The 22,595-nt window shown below is 39.8% G+C and overlaps 1 protein-coding gene across 2 annotated transcripts in view; it reads left to right on the top strand.

Annotated features, from left to right (window-relative positions):
* The window catches only part of stam (signal transducing adaptor molecule (SH3 domain and ITAM motif) 1), a 71,048-nt gene that overhangs the window by 38,467 nt on the left and 9,986 nt on the right, over positions 1 to 22,595 (top strand). For both annotated transcript variants that reach the window (XM_072575905.1, XM_072575906.1), the window contains exons 5-10: positions 8,055 to 8,201; positions 8,377 to 8,467; positions 15,640 to 15,829; positions 16,111 to 16,205; positions 16,447 to 16,535; positions 20,881 to 20,968. In XM_072575905.1, coding sequence (XP_072432006.1) covers positions 8,055 to 8,201; positions 8,377 to 8,467; positions 15,640 to 15,829; positions 16,111 to 16,205; positions 16,447 to 16,535; positions 20,881 to 20,968 — 700 coding nt within the window. The remainder of the gene's footprint in view (positions 1 to 8,054; positions 8,202 to 8,376; positions 8,468 to 15,639; positions 15,830 to 16,110; positions 16,206 to 16,446; positions 16,536 to 20,880; positions 20,969 to 22,595) is intronic.

Raw genomic sequence — 22,595 nt, forward strand, 5'->3', positions numbered from 1 at the left:
GGATTGTATTATAGACCCCCCAATAGTCAGAGGGAAATTAAGAAACAAACTTGTAAGGAGATCTCAGTTATCTGTAAGGATAATATGGTGGATATGGTAGGGGATCTTAACTTTCCAAACATCAACTGGGACTGCCATAGTGTTAAAGGTTTAGATGGAGAAGAATTTCTTAAGTGTGTAGAAGACAATTTTCTGATTCAGTATGTGGATGTCCCTACTAGAGAAGGTGCAAAACTTGACCTACTCTTGGGAAATAAGGCAGGGCAGGTGACTGAGGTGTCAGTGGGGGAGCACTTTGGGGCCAACGACCATAATTCTATTCGTTTTAAAATAGTGATGGAAAAGGATAGACCAGATCTAAAAGTTGAAGTTCTAAATTGGAGAAAGGCCAATTTTGATGGTATTAGGCAAGAACTTTCAAAAGCTGATTGGAGGCACATGTTCGCAGGTAAAGGAACGGCTGGAAATGGAAATGAGATAACAAGAATCCAGAGAAAGTATATTCCTGTCAGGGTGAAAGGGAAGGCTGGTAGGTATAGGGAATGCTGGATGACGAAAGAAATTGAGGATTTGGTTAAGAAATAGAAGGACGCATATGTCAGGTACAGACAGGATAGATCGAGTGAATCCTTAGAAGAGTATAAAGAAAGTAGGAGTATACTGAAGAGGGATATCAGGAGGGCAAAAAGGGGACATGAGATAGCTTTGGCAAATAGAGTTAAGGAGAATCCAAAGGGTTTTACAAATATATTAAGGACAAAAGGATAACTAGGGAGAGAATAGGGCCCCTCAAAGATCAGCAAGGCGGCCTTTGTGTGGAGCCACAGAAAATGGGGGAGATACTAAATGACTATTTTGCATCAGTATTTACTGTGGAAAAGGATATGGACTGTAGGGAAATAGATGGTGACATCTTGCAAAATGTCCAGATTACAGAGGAGGAAGTGCTGGATGTCTTGAAACGGTTAAAGGTGGATAAATCCCCAGGACCTGATCAGGTGTATCCGAGAACTCTGTGGGAAGCTAGAGAAGTGATTGCTGGGCCTCTTGCTGAGATATTTGTATCATCGATAGTTACAGGTGAAGTGCCAGAAGATTGGAGGTTGGCAAATGTGGTGCCTCTGTTTAAGAAGAGTGGTAGGGACTAGCCAGGGAACTATAGACTAGTGAGCCTGACCTTGGTGGTAGGCAAGTTGTTGGAGGGGAATCCTGAGGGACAGGATGTACATGTATTTGGAAAGGCAAGGACTGATTCGGGATACTCAACATGGCTTTGTGTGTGGGAAATTATGTCTCTCAAACTTGATTGAGTTTTTTGATGAAGTAACAAAGAAGATTGATGAGGGCAGAGCAGGAGATGTGATCTATATGGACTTCAGATCACAAGGCGTTCAACAAGGTTCCCCATGGGAGACTGATTTGCAAAGTTAGATCTCATGGAATACAGGGAGAACTAGCCATTTGGACACAGAACTGGCTGAAAGGTAGAGGACAGAGGGTGGTGGTAGAGGGTTGTTTTTCAGACTGGAGGCCTGTGACCAGTGGAGTGCCACAAGGATCAGTGCTGGGCCCTCTACGTTTTGTCATTCACATAAATGATTTGGATCGAGCATAAGAGGTACAGTTAGTAAGTTTGCAGATGATACCAAAATTGGAGGTGTAGTGGACAGCGAAGAGGGTTACCTCAGATTCCAACAGGATCTTGACCAGATGGGCCAATGGGCTGAGAGGTGGCTGATGGAGTTTAATTCAGATAAATGCGAGGTGCTGCATTTTGGGAAAGCAAATGTTAGCAGGACTTACAAACTTTAATGGTAAGGCCCAAGGGAGTGTTGCTGAACAAAGAGACCTTGGAGTGTAGGTTCATAGCTCCTTGAAAGTGGAGTCACAGGTAGATAGGATAGTGAAGAAGGCGTTTGGTATGCTTATTGGTCAGAGTATTGAGTGCAGGAGTTGTGAGGTCATGTTGCTGCTGTACAGGACATTGGTTAGGCCACTGTTGGAATATTACATGCAATTCTGGTCTCCTTCCTATTGGAAAGATGTTGTGAAACTTGAAAGGGTTCAGAAAAGATTTACAAAGATGTTGTCAGGGTTGGAGGATCTGAGCCACAGGGAGACGCTGAACAGGCTGGGGCTGTTTTCACTGGAGCATTGGAGGCTGAGGGGTGACCTTATAGAGGTTTATAAAATTATGAGCGGCATGGATAGGATAAATAGGCAAAGTCTTTTCCCTGGGGTTGGGGAGTCCAGAACTAGAGGGCATAGGTTTAGGGTCAGAGAGGAAAGATATAAAAGAGACCTAAGGGGCAATTTTTTCACGCAGAGGGTGGTACGTGTATGGACTGAGCTGCCAGAGGATGTGTTGGAGGCTGGCACAATTGCAACATTTAAGAGGCATTTGGATGGGTATATGAATAATTAAGCAAAATTAGCTTTGAACAACCGATCAAGAACTGAAGTGATGAATATGCCCAAATATACAATACCTCCCTGTGACCACTGAAATGGGAATTGAGATTCGCCCTCGAGACCCCTCCTAAGATCACCCAAAGGCATAGTCTCTCATTTTGCAAAATTAATCTTGTACCCCAAAAAGGTGTCAAACAAGCTGATGCATTGTATCAGGCGAGGCACCCAAACTGCTGGGTTTGACAGAAAAAAAGGACATCGTCCGCATACAATGAAATGTTATACAATTTTGCCCCCTACGAATGGCCTCCACCAGCGGTTCAATCACCAATGTAAAAAGCAATGGCGAAAGGGCACAGCCTTGCCAGTTGCCCCTAAAGATGTTAAAATTGCTTGTGATGCCTGTGATGAGATGCTCATTGTAGCGAATCTTACTGATCTTTTAAAAGCTCTGCCCAAGCCAAGCTGCTCCAGAGTGTATCATAGGTACATCCACTCAACTCTGTCAAGTGCCTTGACTGCATCTAGAGAAATCACCAATCCCTGAAGTGACTGTTGTTGACACACTTGAATTGCATTAAGCAGCCTCCTAACATTATTGGAGGATCTGCTGCCCTTTATGAAGCCTGCCTGATCCTCTTTACCAATAGAAGATAACAGTCTCCAGCATTAATGCAAGAATTTTGGAGCGGATTTTGAAGTCCACGTTTAAAAGTGAAATGGGCCTGTACAAAGCATAGTCCTCTGGGACCTTCCTTTTTTTAAGAATAAATGAAATATTGGCCTCTCAGAGATGGCGGGAGACGATCATGGCTATATGAGTCAATGAACATGTTGAGCATTGAGACTGACAATATGTTTATAAATTCCTTGTAAAATTTGCTGGGAAATCCATCATGACAGGGCCCCTTTTCACTCTAAAACTGCTTCACAGCCTCCTGCACCTTTTGCTCTGATAAGGGGGAGTTGAGAAAAGACTCTTGTTCAGGGGTCGCACCCGGGAACTCTATCTTGGCCCACCCTGCCTCACAGCCCTCAGATTGGTATAGTTTAGAGTAAAATTTCTGGAATGCCCCATTAATCTCTTTGGAATGACATGTTAGGTTCCCAGACCCTTCCTTAATTGATATAATGGCTTGAGGTACGCTCCTTTTCCTTGCAAGATATTCTCGCTACCTGCTCATATTCTAGCTCATAAATCCTTTGCTTTGTGAAAGTGAGCTCCTTTGTTGTCTGCGTGGGCACAGAATTCAGATCAGACCGCAGCGCCATAATCCTCTGTAGCTTGGCTAACGAGGGCCTGTCAAAGTAAGCCTTCTCAGCTGCCTTCAGCTGTGCTTCAAGGAGACGTTGCTGTTTGCCCTTTTGCTTCCTACTGGCAGAGTAGGCTCTAACTAACCCCCGGCATAGGCTTTGGCAGTTTCCCAAAGGACAAATGGGCTACTAACTGAGTCTGAGTTAATGTCTAGGAATGTCTGACATTCACTAGAGAAATATGCCACACACTTATTAACCTTAAGCATAAAGGGATCCATTCGCCAGTGCCTCGGGCCCACTGTAACATCCTTAATCTTAGCCAACAGATACACTGGAGTGTAATCGAAGATGATAATATTACTAATCGTACAAGATACCACCAAGCCCAGGGTTGCCACGGGGGGTCAGAAAAAAAACAATCCTGATGTGACATTTGTGCGGATTGGAAAAATAACATAAAATCCCTGCCTGTAGGGTGGAGACGCCTCTAGACGTCCACCAACCCTAACTCCAGATACCGATCCATGAAATGTTTTGTTTGTAGAGAAGGTATCAGGAGGCCTTTGGGCAACCTGTCTACCATGGGATCCATAAGACAATTAAAATTTCCCCTATAATGATATGCCGGAATCAAAACTGATCAATTTGGAGAACGAATCTACAGAAATTTGAGGGGATGGGCCAGAGGGTAATAAACGTTTAAACAGCACATTCTTCCCTGTTTATCCGGGCTTTGAGAATTACAAACCTCCCGTGTGTGTCTTTAACATCCTCCAGTAACTTAAATGAGAGATTCCTCCTAACCAATATAGTTGCTGAACAGGCTGGGACTGTTTTTCCTGGAGCGTCTGAGGCTGAAAGGTGAAAGGCTAAACCTTTTGTAGAGGTTTATAAAATCATGAGGGGCATGAATAGGTCAAAGTCTTTTCCCTGGTGTGCAGGAGTCCAGAACTAAAGGGCATAGGTTTAGGGTGAGAGGGGAAAGATATAAAAACGACGTAAGGGCAACTTATTCACATAGAGGGTGGTACATGTGGGATGAGTTCCCAGAGGAAGTGGTGGAGGCTGGTACAATTGCAACATTTAAAAGGCATCTGGATGGGTATATGAATAGGAAGGGTTTGGAGGGGTATGGGACAGATTAGGTTAGGATATCTAGTTGACATGGATGAGTTGGACTGGAGAGTCTGTTTCCATGCTGTAAATCTCTGATTCTAAGTGGCGCATGTGTTGAAGTTAGATATTCTTACAGAGATTAAACTTTCAGATGCTGTATTCAATAGCTGCTGTGTTCTGAGGCAAAGCAGTATACTTTTATAAAGACAAATTTTGACTGCATTAGAAAGCTCCACATGAACCTAAATGGAGTATTACTTGAATGATAGGTTTTGACTCATCAGGTTCTGTTGGTCCTTTGCCAGGGAAAACTAATAGCACTGCCCTGATGTAAGAAGTTTTACATTTTTTTTCCCCTTGGGAAATGGACAACACCGGGTGTTGTCCACTGCCCTTTTGAACTGCAGTCTGTGTTGTGTAGCTTTGCCCCCATTGCTATTAAGAAGGGAGTTCCAGAATTTTGATCCAGTGACAATGAAAGAATGGTGATATAATTCCTAGACAGAATGATCCATGGCATGGGGATGAACCCAAAGGGTGATGTTATCATGTATCTGCTGCCCTTTGCTTTGTAGATTTTAGCATTTGTGGGTTTGGAGGCTTGATAAGTTATTGCAATGTGTCTTATAGATGCTATACACTGCTGCCACTGTGTATCAATGTTAGAAGGAGTGAAGCTTAAAGGTCTGTGTGTTTGACCTCTCTGAGGCATTTAGACTATTCTTGGTTATTTTTTAGTAAATATTTGAATCTTACTAAGTAGGTTTTCATCCTATTTTCAGGACTTGCACACCAGACCTAAGCATTTATAGGTTTTCCAGAAGAGTCATTTATTTCATTTTCACTTGGGTAGTCCTCTGCTGGGAAACTATTACAAAATACCTACTCTGTCTAATCAAAATACTAATGCTGTACTATACCCAGCACAGGCACAAGCTGACTTGACAGTATGAGACTGCCCCAGGATATCGTATTAGGGCACAGACTTCCTTTTTCCTTTACAATAAACCTGGGTATTCATGACCAATCTTATTCTTTTTTATTTTAACTTTAGTGTATAAAGCTGTCTCGGTCAGCCAGATGAAGGGCTTTTGCCCGAAACGTCGATTTCGCTGCTCCTTGGATGAACCGCTGTGCTCTTCCAGCACCACTAATCCAGAATCTGGTTTCCAGCATCTGCAGTCATTGTTTTTACCTCTGGTCTTTTTGAGCTAGCTGTCATAAAGAGCTTGAGAACATTCCTTGCGTGTTTCCTGTTTTCTTTGCTCTGCTGAATTTTGCTAAAGTTTGTCGTTCAGAACAAAATTTTATGATTTATAAACACAGAAACGAGGACAAGGAGTAAACCATTTGGCCCTTATAGCTTGTTCTGTCATTCAGTAGTATAATGGTAGATCCTCTCCCTCATTGGTGTATTACTGCTTTCTCCCCATAACCCTTGATGCCTTTAAAGTTGAGGATTATTCTGTCTTTCTCGTGAATATAATTGGTAACGACCTCCACAGTCTTCTGTGGTGGTGAATTCTACAAGTTCGCTATCTTGTTTGAAGAAACTTTTCCTTGTCTCGATTCTAAATGACCCGCCCCATAAATTGAGATTGCGTCCCCTATTCAAGACTCCCCAACCAAAGGAAATACTCCTTTTTGCATCTAGTTTGTCCTGTTCTGGTAAAACATTGTATGTTTCAATCCGATCTCCTCTCATCCTCCTAAACTCTCGTGAATACCAATGTCTCCTTGTAGAACTGTCCTGCCATCCCTATTATCAACCCAGTGAACCTCTGCTGCACTGCCTGTATGGCAAGTCTATCCTTTCTTTGGTAGGGAGCCAAAACTGCACTCAAAACTACAGGCATGGTCTCATCAAGGCCTAGTATAACTGCAGTGAGACATCCCCACCTCTTAACTTGAATTCTATTGTGATAAAGACCAATGAGCCATTTCCCTTCCTAATTGCTTGCTGCACACGCCTGTCTACTTTCATTGACTGTACAAGGTCACCTAGATCCCTTTGTGCCTGCAAAGATTGCCTATAAAGTCTGTTGAGATAGTGATCTAAGGAACCCCTTACCTTCCCTAGCCTTTCTTTTCTTCGCATGCCAAAGTTGAGCTACATTCAAAAGGTGAAGAAGACCATCTGTGATATTTGTTGATACCCTGCGATATCGCGTCAGAACCATACAGCATGGAAACAGCCCCTTCGATCTAACTTGTCCATGCTGACCAGACATCTCAGTCTCACCTAGTCCCATTTGCCAGCATTTAGCCTATATCCCTCTAAACTCTTCCTATTCATTTATCTATCTAGATGCCTTTTAACTGCTTTAATTATACCAGCCTCGTCCACAGGATAGGGGCTGCACAGTGGCTCAGCAGTTAGCACTGTTGCCTCAGCGCCAGGGACCTGGGTTTGATTCCTACGTTGGGCGACTGTCTGTGTGGGGCTTGCACATTCTCCCAGAGTCTGCATGGGTTTCCTTCCACACTTCTGAAGATGTACAGGTCAGGTGAATTGGCCATGCTAAGTTGCCCATAGTGTTAGGTGCATTAGTCAGGGGTAAATATAGAATATGGGAATGGGTCTGGGTGGGTTACTCTTCAGAGGGTCGGTGTAGACTTATTGGGCCAAAGGGCCTGTTTCCATACTGTAGGGAATATAATCTAATCACTTCCTGTGGCAGCTTGTTCCATACATGCACCCCTCGGGTCCTTTTTTGAATCTTTTCCCATCTCACTTTAAACCTATGTCCTCTAGTTTTGGACTCCCCCACCCAAGGAAAAAGATATTGGCTAGTCACCCAATCCATGTCCTCATGATTTTAAAAACTGCTATAAGGTCACCCCTCAGCCTCTGATCTTCCAGTGAAAATAGCCTCAGCCTATTCGGCCTGTCCCCATCACTCAAACCTTCCAGTCCCAGCAACATCCTTAAATCTTTTCTATACCCTTTCTAGTTTAAAAACATCTTTCCTATAAAAGGGTGACCGGAGTTGTACACAGTATTCTAGAAGTGGCCTCGCCAACGTCCTGTACAGCCACAACATGGCATCCCAGCTCCTATACTTTATGCTTGTACCAGTGAAGACAAGTGTGCCAAGTGCTGCCTTCACTACCCTGTCTACCTGCAACTCCATTTTCAAGGAACTATGCACCTGATCTTTTGGATGGTTTCATGTTATGAAATAAATTAACTAATATCAACTCAGTTACATTAATCACAGTTTGGAATAGCTTCTTAATTACGTCTTGCATCTTTAATTTCGTTTCAGGGTCACCCAAAAGTCTGTGAAAAACTGAAAGCCCTCATGGTAGAGTGGGCAGAGGAATTTAAGAATGACCCTCAACTTAGTCTTATATCCGCAATGATAAAAAACCTGAAAGAACAAGGAGTTACATTTCCTGCAGCAGGTTCTCAGGTAGTTTTTTTATGTGTTTGTATTGGCTGAATGAATTGCTCACTCTGTAGCTTAAGCTCAATATTTGTCCGTCACTGTTGAGCAAGAAAAACTGTCAAGATATGCATTTGAGACCTTGGTTTAAGTTACCTTTTATTAACAATGATGTTTATCTCTAACTATATTGTTGAGATAGGCTGCAGAACAGGCAAAGGCGAGCCCTGCTTTGGTGGCAAAAGATCCAAATGTAACAGCAACCAAAAAAGAAGAGGAAGACTTAGCAAAAGGTGAGTTCACTCAAAATCCTTGTGCTGCATTAGTTTAGATCCTAGGGGGCAACTTTTTAACACAGAGGGTGTCGCTTGTATGGAATGAGCTGCCCGAGGAAATGGTACAATTAGAGCATCTGGCTGGATATATGATTGGGATAGGTTTAGAGGAATATGGGCTGAATGCTGGCAAATGGGACTGGATAGGTTAAGATATCTGGTCGGCATAGTTGGGTTGGACTGAAGGATCTGTTTCCATGCTATACATCTCTGATTCTATGACTATGAGATCAATACAACTTTTTAAAACTTGAAAGGAGATAGCAGCACTTTTACACCTATGCTGTTATTAGTTGATCCATACTGCCAGCAACTTATGGAGCATACTTACACATTATAAGGCACTTTGGGTGTTTCAAAGAGGATACCATGTAATAACTGGGATAAAAATGTTTGAGGCACAGCTAGAATTGTAAGAGTTGAGGATAATTTTAAATTTGGAAGATATAAAAGATAGGTAGGGGAGTATATAAAGGGCATCCTAAAATGTAAAGTGATGATGGTTGACAATGTTCTTGTATCAAGACTGAATTATCCTGAATCTGAGTCTCCTATCATTTATTCATATATACAGGGAGATTCAGCATAACATTATAACACCAACTCTGCAAAATTACATAATTCAGGCTTTAATCAGAATATAATGTCTTGAGTTCTTTACGCACTTATGAATAGAGAACAAGAGTAGGCCCTTCAAGCCTACTCTGCCATTTAGTAAGATCGTGACTTCTGATTTTAGCTCAACTCTACGTTCCCGCATACCCCTGATAAACTTTCATCCCTGTGGTAATCGGGAATCTATTTACATCTGCCTTGATTCCTCATCTCTATTATTTTAAATGGACATTCCCTTCTATTTAATATTTACAATTCCTACCACATTTGACCAGGTGTCTGATATAGACTACTTTTTCCCCATAATATATATAATTATAATGCACAGTGGCACAATGGCTTTTATGCCCCTCAATGCATGGTGGCACACTGGTTAGCACTGCTGCCTCACAGTCCCAGGGTCCCAAGTTCGATTCTAGCCTCAGGCGACTGTCTGTGTGGAGTTTGCACATTCTCCCCGTGTATACATGGGTTTCCTCCCACAGTCCAAAGATGTGCAGGTCAGGTGAATTGGCTATGTTAAAATGCCTATAGTGTTAGGCAAATTAATCGGAGGAAAATGAGTCTGGGTCAGTTACTCTTCGGAAGGTTGTGGACTAGTTGGGCCAAAGGGCCTGTTTCCACACTGTAGGGTATTTTATTTAATCTAATCTATTTTATATATATTTATTATAGGCATATCTCTATTTTATTGATGTCCTTTGTTACCTGTGCTAATTGTGTACCCTGTTGGTTCCCCTACCCCGTGTTTTCTGTATATCTGTGTTCCCTTAGTTCTGACTTTTTCAGTTAGCGTTTTAGGAAATTTTAACCCTTAATTAAGTAAAACTGATTCAAACTAAGTTTATGCCTTTGCTTCTGGAGGTAGAAGCAAATGTGTAGACATCTGGATTTAGAAGAGCAGAAGGTATAACTCCACACTGAGCTGGAGGAATAGAGGAGTATAGCCATGGAAGAGTTTGTTAAACAAGGTTTTGAAATAAAACTACCAAAGCTGAAGAGTCGGTGAGTGTCAGAGTATGCTTTGGTGATGGGTGAACAGGTCTGCACATGTGGAAAGATGCTGATGGTTACCTAAAGAAGATAGGAATTGGTAGGTGAACAAAAAGCCATCTTTTTCATCTTGAATTATTTCTTGTATCATATGGTAGTTGCATGATCCAAAATTTAAGGAGTTGTTAACTAGATATGGAAACCAATTTTTACCACTGTCTAAAAGAGCCATGTACATGAAGTAAGGGAAATCAGCTCGTGATGGAATCTTCTGACACCCATAAAAATGTTCACAGATTTTCACAGCCTCAGGACAGTACAAAGTACTTTACAAATAATGGGATACTTCTAAAGTGTAGGCATTCAGCAATGTAATATGGTGGCACAGTGGTTAGCACTGCTGCCTCACAGTGCTAGAGACCTAGGCTCAGTCCCCACCTCAGGCAACTGTCTGTGTTGAGTATGCACATTTTCCCCGTGTCTGAGTGGGATTCCTTCGGGTGCTCCGGTTTCCTCCCACAGTCCAAAAATGTGCAGGTTAGGTGAATTGGCCATGCTAAATTGCCCGTAGTGTTAGGTGAATGGGTAAATGTAGGGGAATGGGTCTGAATGGATTGCTCTTCAGAGGGTCGGTGTGGACTTGTTGGGCCGAAGGGCCCGTTTTCACACTAAGTAATCTAATCAATGTCCATTTGTTTTTGGGGTAAATGTTGTCTCAGAACGTTAGAGATATTTTCCCTGCTCTTCAAATTATGTCCTGGGATCATTTATGTCTACCTGAGTGAGTAAATGGAATGTGGTGCCAATCAAACAGCCTGCTTTGTCCTGGATCGTGTCAAGCTTCTTGAGTGTCAGAGCTGCACTCACCCAGGCAATTGGAGCGTATTCCATCACACTCCTGACTTGTACCTTGAAAATGATGGACAGGTTTTGAAAGTCAGGAGGTGAGTCACTTATTGCAGTATTGCTAATGAGTGCTAATACATGCACTTACAGTAATTGCAAACATTATGTGGAAAATGGAACATAAAAGATGCTCCTTGTCAATGTGATTAGACACTGTAATGGAGTTGGTGATTCGCCTCCTATGGTTCATGAATTGGTGGGCTAATTTAATAATTGCAAAGGTATAGCTCATAAATTTCTTTTCAGAGATTGTATGATCTCAAACCTAATGGAAGTTGACTATTTTAAAGATGCTTGAATTAAATTTGCACTGACCCCACCTCTATCTGAAAACTATGGTGTTTTCTAATTCACCATATGATGTAAGAGCATAACTAAGAGCAGGAGTAAGCAGTTCAGCCGGTTCCGCCATTTAATACGATTGTGGTTGATCTCATCATGGCCTCCACTTCATTTTCCTTGCCCATTCCACTTTAACTAATTACTAATTAAAAATCTTCTATCTCCTCAAATTTATTCTGTGACTTGGTGCCCATTGTACCCAGGCATATTGAATTGCACGAATTCACAACCCTTTGAGAGAACTTATTCTTTGTTATCTCAGCTTTAGCTTGAAGAGCAGCAGATTTAAAACCATGATCTCTCGTTCTAGATTGCCCCACAAAAGGAAGTACCTGTTCTGTCTACTTTTTCAGTCCCCTTTAGCATCTTAAATACTTCGATCAAATATGTTCTCATCCTTTTAAACACTAGGGAATAGCTGCCTAAATAGCTCAATCTCTCCCGGGGAGACAAGCCTTTCATCTCTGAAGTTTATCTAGTGAACTTTGTCTGAACTGTCTCCAATGCAAATACGTCCTTCATCAAGTAAATAGGACCAAAACTGTACAGAGTACTCTTTTGATTTGTTCTTTTTCTCACCAATGCCTTGTCCGATTGCAACAATGCTTCCCCACTTCTCTCCTCCACTCCTTTAGCAATAATTACCGATCTTCCATTTGCCCCCTTTATTACCTTCTGTACCTGCATATTAGCTTTCCATGACCTATGCATAAGGACACCTGGATTCCTCTGCACCAAATCATCTTGAAGTTTGTTCTAAATAATTTGCCTTTTTTTGGTTCTTCTGACCAAAAATAGATAACCTCACATTGACCAACTTAAACTTCATCTGACAACTTTTGGCCCATTCACCTAATCCATCCACATTCATTTGTAAATTCCCTATTCTTAAATTGTAACTTACTTTCTCACCTCTTCTACTGCCATCTGTGAATTTGATTATAGACATACTATCCATGCAATCCCATCATTAATGTAGATTGTAAACAGTTGGTGTCCAAGGACAACATTAGCTTTTGCTTGCAAACCAGAAAGACCCATTTTATCCCAATTCTTTGCTTTCTGTTATGTAACCAATCCTCTATCCATTACCGTTACCTATTATCCCTAACCTCGTGTGATGTGGGATCATATTCAAATAACGACCGAAATTGGTGAATGGCGAAAATAGCCTCTTTATTTAGTGCCTGCACTGACCCAAGTTTGAGGAAGCGATAGAATCCCAAAACACAGTTCTTACACTAACCTCTTTATGCACAGTTCTTATATATATTAAAATTCCATTACTATGGTGTTACATTTTTTTTGATCTATTGTACGCAAAGGTTTGGGTGACTTCTGTCCTGGGAAATAGGAGATGATTTAAACATTTGCTAAGTGCTGGCTGCTACTCCTGATAGGATTTAAGTGTGTCTGTCCGGTTTGCTTGCATAAGTTAAGTTTAAGTTAGTAAATGTTAGTAGAAGTGCTAGGACTATATGCTCTTAATAAGTTAGAAATTATACATTTTCTTAAAAATAAAGGATATTAAATTGACTACTGCAGCTGAGTCGTGAGGTTTGTTTATTGTTTGCCGGTGTGAGTTTCATTCATTCATGCGGTTTCACGCAAGCATTGTTTTGACAGTTAAGGGGACAGTGGCCCTGTTAAAAGGTATTCAACACTGCCATGAAATTGAGGAAACTGCTTGGTGTTCTGTAATCTATTCAGGTCCTGAGAGACGGTTGGTGAGGGTCGATTAATATTATACTCTTTTATGGAGACTTGATAGCGGGGAGTTATTCTTCTGAATACAGAATGTTACTATATTGACACTTATTCAGAGGGAACTTTTGATGTAGATATAGGTCCGATCAGGTGTGATAGGGTTGAAGGTGTGAGAAAGCAATAATGGGTTTGGAAGAAATCTTTTAATTTGTAAAAGTAAAATTTACTATAGAACTGTGGTTTTATGAATAAATGAGTAAAAAATGTGTCGTAGTAAAGAGTTATCAATAACTGAAAAGAGACTGGGTACTCAATAAATACAGAGCCCTTGTGAGTGGGTTAGTAAGAGGTATGTATGAATGGAAACACAGTATTTAGTAAATATAGCGAGCTGGTGAGTGACTTAGTGAAGATACCTATAACACACTATCTCTGTGATCACAGCTGTGTATTCAATTTTTTGTGTGACATCTTATTAAGTGCCTTCTGGAAGTTCAGATGTACTTCATCTAGAAGACCCTCATTGTCCACTTTGTTTGTCACATCTTGAAGAACTCTATGAAATTATCAAACATAATTTATCCTACATAAAACATTATGATTCTGATGTATTTTGTTGACTTTCCAAATGTCTTATTACAAATTCATTAATAATGGATTCCAACAATTTCCCAAAGACAAATGTTAAACTGGTTTGTATTTTCCTACTTTCTGTTTCACTCTTCTTTTGAATAAGGGCTTTGCTTCAGCTTTTTTCCAATTCACTGGAACCTTTCTGGAATTTTATAAGCAATGCATGACTGCAGTACTTTCTTTATGACTCTAGGATACATATCAGGTTCTGGGACCTGTCTGCCTTTAATTTTATAATTTACTCAGTGTGTTTTCCCTAGTGATAGCAATTGTTTTAAGTTCTTACTTTTTTATAATCTGTGCATGACCTGTTAAATTAAGGATGGTTTCGGTGTCCTCCTCCATGAAAACTGAGGCAGAATATTGATTTAACATCTCTGCCATTTCTGTGTTCCCCACTATTAACATCCGTTCTCACACCCCTAATGCAGTACTTCCCAAGCTTTTCCCTATAAAGGCACAATACCATGAGGTGAACAATTTCATGACACACCGCGTTTTCATACTGCACATGTGGTAATGGGAGACTGTGCATACACTGCTTTGGAGGCTTGCTTATGTGCATATGATAGGTGTCAGGAGATACTGCCTTCAATAATAGACACAGTGCCTCTGGAGGAAGCACAGACATGGCCTCAATGCTCAGCTAAAGCACACTGCTGCTCATGAATTTCATGTCACGTTTCCATAATCGTCAACTGATCATTCCCATCTGTCTCTTTGTGCAGTTAACCCATTTATTCTGAATGCAATGCACATTCAGATACGAAACCTTTAACTTTGTCCTAATATCAGGTTTCCCTTACCTTGTATGATTGCTTGGTGCAACATGATATTTTGGTATTCCTTTTGTTTTATGGTAATAATTAGCTTCATCCTGACCTGCACTCCTCCTTTGTCCATACAGTTTTAAAAAAATATTTTCCATACACTTGAACCACCCTACCATTACCACCACCAATATTCATTTTAAAATCCTCATTACTGAAGCTGTACGATTCAGCAGCAATGATTATTCTAGACTGCACACATGTGCACCTCTTTCCCCAGTACTGATGCCAATATCCCACCAATTTGAACTCCATTCATCCACACCAATTTTTGTGACATCAATTTACCTCTTATTGACCCCGTGCCATTTAGCTCATAGCTAGTAATCTTCTGCCTTTTGTGGTTCTGCTTTATAATTTACTACCAAGTTACTTGTATTCCCTCAGCAGAACTTCTTTCCTATGTTGTCGGTACGTACCTGCACCATGACAACTGGATCTCTGCTGTCACAATTCTAAGTTCTTCTGCTGCTCAAATGTGATATACTGAACCCTTGTGCCAGGTAGGCAACGCAACTTTCAGGACTCTTCATCCTGGCTTCAGAAAATAGACATTATTCTCCTAACAATACTGTCCCTAATTATAACTACCTGGCTTAAATAACTCCTTGTCCCTATGTATGTTGTCACAACTGTTTTCAAAGGAATAATTAATGCTTATCAGTACACAATGAACACTGCTTTCAGGTAAATGTTTCTCAGTATTTTCCAAAATGCCCTTTTGCAAAGTAGACCATAGTGTGTCCTTTGTTTAAAGAAACGATCACTCACTAGAGCTGTTTGAACTGATGTGAAGAAGGAAGAATACAATTCACTACCTTCAGTTTTCAAACTCAATTATCAAATGGATTTGATATCCTTCATTTTACACTCCAAGATTTTGTATATCCAAGATATGTACTGTGAAACAGTAATGCAATGGTAATTTTTTGTTGTTACTTGTAGGCTGAAGACAAGACCAAAGTATGTTGCTAAATTGAAAGTTTTGCATATAAGTTAGTTTTGCAGAGACATGATAATTTACTGATCATGTTGAGAAATTGTTTATAGAGAATAGAATATTTCCAACTTTAACATTGTGTTTTGGTTTCTGTTATTTTACAGCCATTGAATTGTCATTGAAAGAACAGCGACAGCAACAGACCATTATCTCTAATTTGTATCCAAGCACACCGAGTCTTATGACAAGTAAACCTGAAGGTCGTAAGGTGCGAGCCATCTATGACTTTGAAGCTGCAGAAGATAATGAGCTCACCTTTAAAGCTGGAGAGATTATTACTGTACTAGATGACAGGTACATGGAAATAAATAGATAATAGATAGGGAAGGAGCACTCTAAGTAAAGCAGTCTTAAAAATACCTTAACTTGTCGTGTAGTTTGGTGGAAATTAAATGCAAGGAAAAATAGATGTTTGGTTAGAAAATTTATGCAAATTAGAGCTTGTACAAAAAAAATTAGTAAGTAAATGAAACAAGAGTGCAACATTAGTAAGTAAATGAAACAATAATGATTTAAAACCGCTGTGTCCTGAAATATGGCACTGAACTATGTAATCCTTCACTCACTGTCAATAGTGATCCAAATTGGTGGAAAGGTGAAACATATCAAGGGATTGGATTGTTTCCATCAAATTTTGTGACAGCAGACCTAACAGCAGAACCAGAGACATGTGAGTAATGAACATGTATTGATTAGTCCATTTATAGTTGTTTACTAAGTACAAAAATGAGTTCTAAAATTTATCATTACCAATAATTTTGCAAAATATTATTGGTAAATAATTTTCTTCCATTGTTAAGATCAAAACTTCAAAGTGTTTTCATTTAGTTAAACACAACTGTGAAGCTAACAGTATGTTTTACATAATTGTTCATTTTGGTTATTACTAAAGGATGGTTTATTCTTCACAGTGAAAATTGAGAAGAAAACTGTACAATTTAGTGATGAAGTTCAAGTTGAGACACTGGAACCAGAACTTGAACCTGTTTATGTTGATGAAGTAAGTGTGTGCTACGCTTTACTATGATATTCATGCAAAGCTACAGCCACTTGCGTTTGTGGCTGCTCAAGGAGCTATTAAGCATATGAAAGAGAGAGTTTTTAAAGAATGTCTTGAGAGAGGTACGTTTTAAGGAGCATCTTGAGGGTGGATGAAGAATTGGAGAGGTTGAGAGAAGTGCTGAAGTTAATTCCAAACATTAGAACTTCAGCAATTGAAGAAACATCTGTCAGTTGCAGTGATTAAAATCTGGGATCTGCAAGCATAAGACATGCACAGTCATCTGGCTGGATTGGAGGCCATGTGGAAGTTGTTTAGTTGGCAAAATCAATACAAGTACTGAAAGTTGTGTCCTGTTATTGAGAAAAATTAATGCCATGCTTTCATTGGAGGTCAGAACATGGTTTGCTTGTTTCTTTACTGTGATGTGAACCAAAATTGAACTAACCATGACTTCAGCAGAACTTGAACTGTAAATTTTGTACTCCATTATGGTTTTGATTATAGATCTGCATAATCCTTGTACTAGCAAAAAAAAACTTGTGGATCATTATACAATCTTCCTTAGACAATTGTGCAAAAAAATCATTGAATATTTTGATTTAGACTGAGATTGTTGCAATATTGGTCTTAGTACATGTTGTAAGTGCTAAATTTCATTGAATTCAATATCTTACTCTGTTTCTTCATCTATAGTTATAAGTTGGGAAATTGTTGAAGAATCTCCTGTATGGTTGATATGCTCATTTAGCACTATAAACTCTTTCATTCTTTTTTATAAATCTTGTCAGTTGTACAACATGTAGAATGTCTGAGCTCTAATGTAAGTTGGCATAATTTAGTTCAATGAGGAAGGAGGATATGCTGGTTCTATTCCACAAAACAAAACGGGGTAAAAATAAAAGAACAGTTAACTGCTGTTCAGATTCAGTAATTAAGCTTAGTGCCAAAGTTGTTTAATGTAGGAGGTAACTGTAATTTAGGAAGGCAGTTCATAGGGGGTTTACTTGATACCTGGGGTGTGTGCGTTTCTCATAAAGACTAGGTTCGACAGCCTTGGCTTGTTTCCACTGGAATTTGAGAGTATGAGTGAAGTGGCTCTGGAATGGCCTTGACAAGGTCGATGCAGAAAGAATGGTTCAGCTTGTAGGTCAACCCAGAACTAAGAGCACTGTTTTAAAATTCGGGATTGCCATTTCAGGATAGAAATTTAGAATTTTTTTGAGGGTTGTCCGAATTTGGAAATCTCTGCCTCAGAAGGTGGTGGAAGTTGGGTCATTTGAATATCTTTAAGGTAGCGCTAATTAGATTGTTAGGGAGGGGAATCAACGGTTATCAGAGCAGATAGGAATGTGGAATATGTGTCCTTTTAGCAGGTTTACAAGATGCCTTCAGGCAATAAACATTTTACAAATGCAAACAGATCAGCCATGATTTCATTGAATGATGGAGTAGGCTGAAGGGGTCAAATGATCTACCTCTGCTCCTAAGTTTGTGTTTGTATAAGAAGGAATGATAAAATAGATTTAAAAATTAATTTCCACTGGGGCATAAGCATAAAAATTCAACACAAACCTTCTCTATCAACTCAGGTGCCGACAATTGCAAAGGCTTCTTCACGTGACTAATTAGGGAGAAAAGGTTCTCATTTGTGTACATCTGGTCATCAGACAGTCTCTCCAATGTGACTCTATGCACAAGGCAAACAGATCCAAATGAAACTTTATGCACTGGGCTTTTAAAGGTTCTCTGATTTACCTGCTTCTTTGAAAGGATCTATCTGACAGCAAGACCAAGAGAATTGTAATTCTATTTTCTCTACTCTTCAAGCCAATCTGAGCAAATAATTCAAACCCCTCAAGATCCTAGTGTCCTTTTAGCAGGTTTACAAGATGCCTTCAGGCAATAAACATTTTACAAATATCCTGCTAAATGTAAGATCTTTTAATAATAATATAAAAGATGACATATTCAAAACAAAACATTGTCCAAGTGTAGTTTTGTAATGCATTTTGACTTTCAAGGTTGATTATGCAGGTCATATCTTGTACTATTAAAGTAGGTTTTGAGTGAAATGGTGATGCTGCATGTCCACATTTGCTTAACTGATTACACAGCAAAAAACTAAATATAGCACAGACATGACTGCTGAGAGGTTGACGGTAGCTTTTGTCACTTTAAATATGCTGACCATTGTTGAAAAATGTAACATTATATTGAGTCTCGCAATTTGAGCTCATGAGCAATTTTAAGACAGGTCTGTAGAGAATGGAATATATCTTGATCACAGGAGGTGTATCATTGTTGACAGCTGCCTTGCTTGAAACAACCAGGCCCCCCTCAATTTGTCACTGAATGAAGTCCTAATCAAATGTCATATTGCTATCAAACTGTTGAGTATATTTATACAAGCAGATCTAAAATTGGATGTGCATATTCTGTTGTAAAATGAGCTGAAGCCATCTGCATCTGCTTTGAAAGCCGAAACATCATTAGCGCTCAAGCAGTGATCTTGCGGTCATTTTCATTTCATTTATTCAACTTCTTAAAAATGCACTGATGAGATGTAGGGCCAGCATTTATTGCCCAGACCTAGTTCCCTTGAGACAGTGGTGGAGAGCTACCTCCTAAGCTGCTACAGCCCATTTCCTCTAGGTAGACCCACAATGCACCTATACTGGAATGTAGTATATCAGTGTGGTCAAATGACATCACAATGTAACAATCTAAAGTCCTTTAACTCATTCACTGAAGGCCTCCAAAGTTATTCTTGGCCCTAGTATCACCACAGTAACTCAGATTTTTCTTTGGCTTGCATGATTGTGGTTTTCTGAATGCTTAAAAGCAGATGTAGTCAGTGCACTTCTTTCACAGTATTGCTGCAGACCTTCAGGGTTTACTACTGGTTTCATAGGAGCTAGCACTGTGGAATTTAAAAACTACTTACTGAATTGCGATGTAAAACAATAATCATCAAGAATACTGCAGTGCCACATCTCTTCCATGCAACAAACAAACTCTAATGATTATTAAACTTTGAATCTTGATAATGCAGATACCCTAATTTAATGAGTAGTATACGTTGTTCTTTCTGTCATTTTTTTTTTACATTTTTAAATGAATTATTTGAAATAAAACTTACTTGGCTTCAAGCTTTGCCCAGCTTTGGTCTGACGAATGCTGTAAATGGCTGAAACATTACTTCGGGGAAAGTGAGGACTGCAGATGCTGGAGATCAGAGCTGAAAAATGTGTTGCTGGAAAAGCGCAGCAGGTCAGGCAGCATCAAAGGAGCAGGACTTATGCACAAAACGTCGATTCTCCTGCTCCTTTGATGCTGCCTGACCTGCTGCGCTTTTCCAGCAACACATTTTTCAGCTCTGAAACATTACTTCCTCAATTTTCAGTTCTAACCACCTTTACCTGATGTTCCATTAGTCATTTTGAATGTGTTTCTCTTTTGCCTTTGGATCCACTTTTAATGATTTATGTAGATGGACAATTAAATATTTTTGATCACTGTAATCTCTCACTATTAAGAAAACTTGTCTGTGAATCAAGTTGGGTGACTTCACGCTTTTCCTCATTGAATTCCACCAGTAATTATTCTCCACTTTGTCCATTTGTCTTTATAACTGCCTCCTTTCAACAAATCTTGCTGTGTCTCATGACTAAATGTCATCTGTACACTTGAATGTATGACTGATCCCTTCTCAAATCTTTGGTGAAAACATGTCACTATGGAGAGCTTCTTATCGTAGCTTGTCAATGAACACTTAATCCACAAGCTCTGTCTCTTATCTCTCAATAAATTAATTTAATAAAAGGACACATCCCATTCTGTGTGCTCTTACTTTTGCTAATAATCTCTTGTTTTGAACTTTACCTAATGCCTATGTACCTTGTCCTGATCACCCTTTTCCCTTGTGTTAGTGACTTATTTTAAAAAAAGATGTAATTCAAACAGAAAATCCACACTAGATCCTAGTCATAAGTCTATTCTTTTGCACCAGTTATTCGATTGACCTGACTAAGAGGCTAATCATGTTATCTCTTGATGAACTTCAGCAAATTATCCAGAATTGATATATTGGCAGGTCTATAGTTTACTTGTTTGTTCCTCTCCCTCTCTCCTCCTCCATCCCTCTCTCCTCCTCCATCCCTCTCTTCAATAATGGGGTGACACTCTCAATCCAACTGCGCAGTTCCTTAATCTCGAGATTGCACAATGATTGATTTGGCTGCAATTTACTTATTTAATTTGGTACTCTGTGAAGGATGGTGATTTGTCTGTCTTAAGCTCCATTATTTTTTCTGTTACTATATTGTTTTATTTATTTCAACAGGAAAAGATGGATCAACTATTACAGATGTTGCAGGGTGCTAACCCCACAGATGGTCAACCAGATTCACCAGAACTGCTTCATCTAGAAGGTGGGGTGGCTACATGTTTTCTGTTATTATTTACCCTTTTCCATAGTTCATTAGCAAATCATAAAATAATAACAATATATTTAAATAGTATGCTTACAAATGACATACCAAAACTGCAATATTGATTTTAATAAAGCATTTCGACTCTTGAGTCAAACAAAATTTGATACTGACCACACAAGGGGAACATTAATCATATGACTTCCTACTTTTCTGAAAGAGTTAAGAAGGTGGAACGATTTAAAGAGGGAATTTGAGTCTTGGCAGTTGAAGTCATGCTTGCCAGTAGTGTAGCAATTAAAATTGGGATATGCAAGAGGCTTGAATTGTTGGAGTGCAGAGATCTTGATTGTTGAGAATGGTTACAAGTGCTGGAAGGACTTAGAGATGGGGAAAGAAGAGGCCATGAGTGAGTCAGTGACCAGGATGAGAATTTTAAAATTTAGGGTTTAATGACTCTCGGTCAAAAAATACGTCTGCAAGTATAAGGGCCTTGGGACTTGGTGCGAGTTATGATATGGACAAACAAGCTTGGTTCTGGATTCGAGGTGCTGGAAGAGCACAGCAGTTCAGGTAGCATCCAAGGAGCTTCGAAATCGACGTTTCGGGTGGTTTCCAGCATCTGCAGTCATTGTTTTCACCTCAAACAAGCTTGGGATCAGCTGAGATTTATGGAGGGTATAAGATTTGAGATTGGCAGAAAGAATTGTAGTAGTTAAGTAAAAGATGTGGTGCAGTGGGAGGATACAAGTGATGTTATTGTGGTGGATGTCAGTAGTTATGGTGATGAAGTGGATATGGGGTAAGAATTTCATTGCAGGGTTAAGTAGAGGTATTAATTTGTGAAATTGTCTAAAATTGAAACGGACCATGGTCAGTGAGAATGATAAGAATTAATGGTTAGGGAACACTGCTTTTGGAGTGGAGTTAATGACATTGGCCACACCACTATTTAATTGGAGTAATTGTTCATCCTATACTTGATGCCAGACAAGAAGTGTGACAAATCAGAGGCAGTCTGGAGAAGTGCATGTCATCAACTTGCATGTGGAATCTGACATTGTCATTTTAGATGATATCTCCAGGGGGCAGCACAGAGTTGAAACATATCCACAGAGCCACAGTAAGACTGACTTCCCAGCACAGATTATGCTAGTTTTCAGCAATTGGCAGTGAGAGCTAATGTTGTCTATTTGTGTAACTTTGTTATTAATGATCTGCAAGCAGGGACAGAGTGTAACATAACAAACTTCACAGATGGTGCTAAAATAGGTGGGAAAGCAGGCCCAGATGAGGAGATAAAGTTTGCAGATGGATATTGATAGGTGAGGAGAATGGGAATGAATCTGGCAGATGGAGTTTAAGGATGTGGATAAGTGTGAGGTTGTCCATTTTGGCTGGAAAAATAAAAGGGCAAATCATTGAATCTGCTTCCTGCTTAAATAGAGTGCATCAGTACAGAGGGATCTGGGCATCTTTGTGCCTGAACAGCAGCAGGCAAATGGAATCCTGGCATTCATTGCGAAATGGATTATGAAAGTAAAGGAGTATTATTAATTATATAACCACACCTGGAGTATTGTTTCCAGTTTTGGGTCTCTTACTTGAAGGGTATGGTGATATTGGA

The sequence above is a fragment of the Chiloscyllium punctatum genome, chromosome 8 (assembly GCF_047496795.1).
Source record: "Chiloscyllium punctatum isolate Juve2018m chromosome 8, sChiPun1.3, whole genome shotgun sequence".
Lineage (NCBI taxonomy): Eukaryota > Metazoa > Chordata > Chondrichthyes > Orectolobiformes > Hemiscylliidae > Chiloscyllium > Chiloscyllium punctatum.